Source organism: Belonocnema kinseyi, chromosome 8 (assembly GCF_010883055.1).
Source record: "Belonocnema kinseyi isolate 2016_QV_RU_SX_M_011 chromosome 8, B_treatae_v1, whole genome shotgun sequence".
Lineage (NCBI taxonomy): Eukaryota > Metazoa > Arthropoda > Insecta > Hymenoptera > Cynipidae > Belonocnema > Belonocnema kinseyi.
In genome coordinates, this window is record NC_046664.1 from 98,129,553 (window position 1) to 98,134,244 (window position 4,692).

Consider the following 4,692-nt stretch of genomic DNA (forward strand, 5'->3'; position numbering starts at 1 on the left):
ACCCCGCGAAGGAGGATATCTGACACGTATTTACAGAGGCAGTGATTAAAAATTGTAACGTCGGAAACTGAAAAAGAACTTTTGATAGAACTTTGATTTATATAAATATTTATTTTGTCTTCCGTATTTTTTTAAAAGAAAAACTGGTATTTATATTGTCCGGAAAAGCCACCATGTTGCTAATTTTGAAAAAAATTGCTGCAATTTTGAAAGTGTTTGAAATCGCTTACCGGAATCAAAGAATCTTCATAAGTTAACAAAAACACAGCATTTCGAAAAATAGTAGTATTATTTGCAAACAAAAATTTTGATGAAAATGATTACCATAACTATCTTAAAAGTTTTCTAATGAAAAAAGTAAGGGCTTTTGTAACAATTTGAGCAAAATTTAAGTGTAGCGTTTGGAAAATTTCGCTCTTTAAATGAAATTTTTTTATCCTAGACTTAAAATATCTTCTATTTAATTCAGGGTTTTTTCTCTCTCCGATATAATGACCCGCATGGTCCCCTCCTTTTGACATAGCGTGGACCTTCACACCTGCCTCAGCAACGAATGTTTTCATTGTAAATAACGCGTGTAGTTAGTTTTCTACAGAGAGGACAGTAAATCATTGCTTTTGCCTTAATTCACGTGTTTCTTTATTGTTATTCGCACATATGGATGGGAACCACACTTTTTGATGAGTTGAAATCTAGCTACCCAGGACGCTTAATATTATTGCATATTATCGTCTTTATATGGCTGTAGTATTTCATAGAAGATATTTTTTCAGAAGAATGTAGAAAAGTGTTTTATGTCATAATTGTTCTCTAATAATTTCCTACAATGCTTGAAACGCGTTCTGCAGTGTATAAAATGATTAAAAAAGAAGTACATGAAGATAGGAAGGTATACAAGTTTAGTTTGATAACATTTCATTTTTCTAATCGGAAATTGATGAAAAAATAACCAAAATATTGATACATATGTTTTTTAATTTTAAGATTAAAAATTGGCCTCCAGCTTTTTCATCGGATATCACACCATATACAGAAAGAGATTTTTCTGTTCAAGTTCGTCGATTTTGTGCGACAAAGTCTGTGGCTCCTAGAATTTCAAAAATGATTGTTTTAGGCGACGTTGCAGTTGGAAAAACATCATTAGTAAATCGGTAATTGTTTTTTGTTTATAATTTGCTTTAACAGTGTTGACTTTAATTGTATCCTTCATCTTTTTTTAAGAAGATTCGAATCACAATGAAAATATTTTAACATTTTATTATGCTAAAATTCAATATTTCGTTTCATAATCTGTTTCTTCGTATATATTCATTTCGCATCTGTTTTAATAAATATTTTTTATTTAACCCTCTTCACAGGTTCTGTCATAAATCATTTAACAAAAATTACAAGGCAACAATAGGAGTGGATTTCGAAGTGGAAAAATTTGATATTTTGGGCGTTCCATTTCATATGCAAATGTAGGTATTTTCCCAAAAATTAAAAATAATTCACTTCTAATAATTTGAAATCAACAATTAAGTAGAGGAGATCACTCTACAATAGATAATGATCCTACAGTAGATAATCATTAATTATAAGCGCGAATATAAGTAAAATAATAAAATATAATTTTAATATATTAAAACGTATCGTCTTTGAACTATTCATGAAATAAAATTAATTATTTACATACATTATTATTTTAAATTAATAATTATCTACTGTAGGGTGGTCTCTCCTATCGAAAATTTGTTTAAATTATTATTTTTTTAATAAATGTTTTGTACAGATGGGATACAGCAGGTCAAGAAAGATTTAAATGTATTGCAGCTTCTTATTACAGGGGGGCGAATGGTACGTATAATTCCTCAAAAAGGCATTTTATATAATATGGTTAAACTATATCAAAATAACTTCGGTCATAACGAACTTGATTTTTACACCGTATCTAATTAAAAAAAAAAGATAGAAAATGCTTGAGTATTACTGAGGGGGAAGATTCACCTTTTTTATTTCATACGATATAAACACCAAAGTTCCATGTAATTATTGTATTATTTTTTAAAGTGTAAAATCCTTCAATATTGATTATATTGTTATAATTATTTGCAGAAGAATTTCAATGAACTTGAAAATAAAATAATTTTTTTTACATTTCAGTGATCATGATAGTTTTTGACTTGGGAAATTTAATGTCTTTGTCACATTGTCAACAATGGTTACAAGAGGCGAGCCGAAGCAATACAAATCCTCATCACATTTTTTTGGTTGGCACAAAAAGAGATTTATTGGTAAAAATGATATCATGCGATATTCACAATTATCATTTTTCAATACTTAAACTATTAGGATTAGTAATTTAATTAAGGAAAAAATTTCATTTTATAGTCAAACCAAGTATACCAAGTAATTGAAAAAAGAGCTGTTGGTGTGGCCACTATAATGAAAGCTGAATTTTGGGCTGTGTCTTCTAGAACAGGCGATGGTGTTCCAGAATTGTTTTCCAGGATCGCCGTGCTTTCTTTTAATTCTTCCATTTTACGAGAAATGCAAAGTTACACGATAGAACCAAAGAAAGTCGGATCTACTGGTTTAATAAGTAAGTTTGATCATTTATTGATACCAATATTATAATTCCTTGAAGAATAATTAATAATAAAAAATAAGCATTAATTAATTCGGTATCGATCACTTAATACCTCCAGTTTCTTTATTCACAATTAAATTTGAAATTATCTATAAAATTATGAAAATAAAGACTGTGCTATATTATATATATAGAGAAAGAGAGAGAGAGAGAGACGTGTACCATTTTCGTTCTTTATTACTTTGTTTAAGTGTAATTATTTTTGCAGCACTAAAGAGAGAACAGAAAAAGATTCCAGAAAAGGATAAGAAGATACTGAAATGTACAAATTGTTCGACATGAATTCATTTTCTCGTTGGCTATGTATGCCTACATACGGCTGTAAATTCACATTTAAATTTAAATTAAATGCATAACATTGTACGCACGTATTTGTGAATGTTCAAATTATTACAATACCTTGTCTAGTCATCACTATGTTCTACACACATTGAATTTCTAAATACACAATATCTTTTTATACATTATTTTCTTTTTTAATTAGATTTTTTTTCTATTCGGATATCTTATACCTCGTCTTATACTATGATAGATAGAATTTTTAGATGAAAATATCGTCAGAAATCGAATCGCCATGAGTCGTCAGAATAGTCAGAAAATCTGACGCCTTTTGTGAATTTTTCTGACTTGAAAAATATATAAATATATTATAAATATATCTTATTTTTTATAGGAGAGATATTCTTAGAATAGGATTTGGTTAATTTACCACATATTTTTATAATAAATTGTACGGACCGAAAAAAAATATAGGTGCTCTAAACTGTATAAAATTTCCTATTGGAATTGTAACCAGTTTAAAGAATTTTAAAAGGAACTCATTCAATCTCACATTATTTAATGTTACATCAAGTAAATTTGAATTCATTCAATAGGTTTTTTTAGTAAAACTATATAAGAATGTTCAAAATTTCTGGTCAGAAAAACAGGTTACATGTGAAAATAAAGAAGTATGAAATACCATTTACCCTATTATAAGTCAGTGGTATTTATAATCAGTAATCAAAAGTTTAATAGTGGGTTCAAGTTAAATATGGTATGGGGCCATCCATATACCACGTGGTCAATATTTCACCACTTTTTGACACCCCTCTCCCCCTCGTGGACAGCCACGGAATTTAACGAACACCCCCCCCCCCTCTCCCGCACTCTATCCACGTGGACATATTTTATAAAAATATAGATATTATTCGTCTTCAAAAGCAAGGAGTCCAAGAGGAGCGATGAATTGGCTGAAAACATTCGGATTAGTTTGGGAACGTGAGCTTAAACGTGATTTGAATTTGAAAGAAGAAATCGTGAAAAAATTACAATTTAAATAAAAATATAAAATTATATCGTGTGCGAGCATAATATAGAAGTTCGAGTATACCTAGAGCAGTGGTCGGCAAACTTTTTGCTTAATTTTCAGGTATGGTCAGGCTCCACCCGACTTAATTTTTTCTACTACTTTCCGTTCTATTCATGTACCGTAGTGTGAGTGAGCTTACTCCAGCAAGGGTCTTTTGTCCACAGGCATGTCAAAGTAAGGAAATTTTAAAACTTTTATTTTTTTAATTAGCGATTTGAAAATAGCATTATCAGCATCTACGAATTTTTCCAATTCCAATGATATTTTACTTGCCTAGAAAAGTTAAAAATTTGAAGGAGTTTATAATAAAGAAAAATCAGATTGACAGTCAATTTAATACTAAATACTTCTCAAATTTTCAACATTTATAGACAAATTACATGTCTTTGGAATCGGAACAATACGTAGATGCCAAATATATTAATTTTAAGTCACTGATCGCAAAATTACGAATTTTTTAATTTCACATTTTTTCCCATTTTATAACAAAGGACCCCTGAGGAAAGGGATGATCTGGCCAAGCACGCAGGTACTGCTCTGAAAGTAGGTCACAGGGCAGCCAGGGCAGGCTACCCTGCCCAGGGCAAGAGCGTGCCGACCACTGACCTAGAGCAGTGGTCGGCAAACTTTTTGCTTAATTTTCAGGTATGGCCAGGCTCCACCCGACTTAATTTTTTCTACTACTTTTCGGTCTATTCATGTACCTTAGTGC

General features: G+C 30.4%; 1 protein-coding gene across 1 annotated transcript in view; it reads left to right on the forward strand.

Moving 5' to 3' along the window:
* Positions 1-811: 811 nt before the first annotated feature.
* LOC117177634 (NADPH--cytochrome P450 reductase) overlaps positions 812-4,692 on the forward strand; it is a 98,634-nt gene continuing 94,753 nt past the window's right edge. Inside the window, exons 1-6 of the mRNA XM_033368428.1 lie at positions 812-889; positions 985-1,151; positions 1,359-1,460; positions 1,772-1,836; positions 2,143-2,273; positions 2,371-2,578. Coding sequence (XP_033224319.1) covers positions 827-889; positions 985-1,151; positions 1,359-1,460; positions 1,772-1,836; positions 2,143-2,273; positions 2,371-2,578 — 736 coding nt within the window. The 5' untranslated portion in view covers positions 812-826. The remainder of the gene's footprint in view (positions 890-984; positions 1,152-1,358; positions 1,461-1,771; positions 1,837-2,142; positions 2,274-2,370; positions 2,579-4,692) is intronic.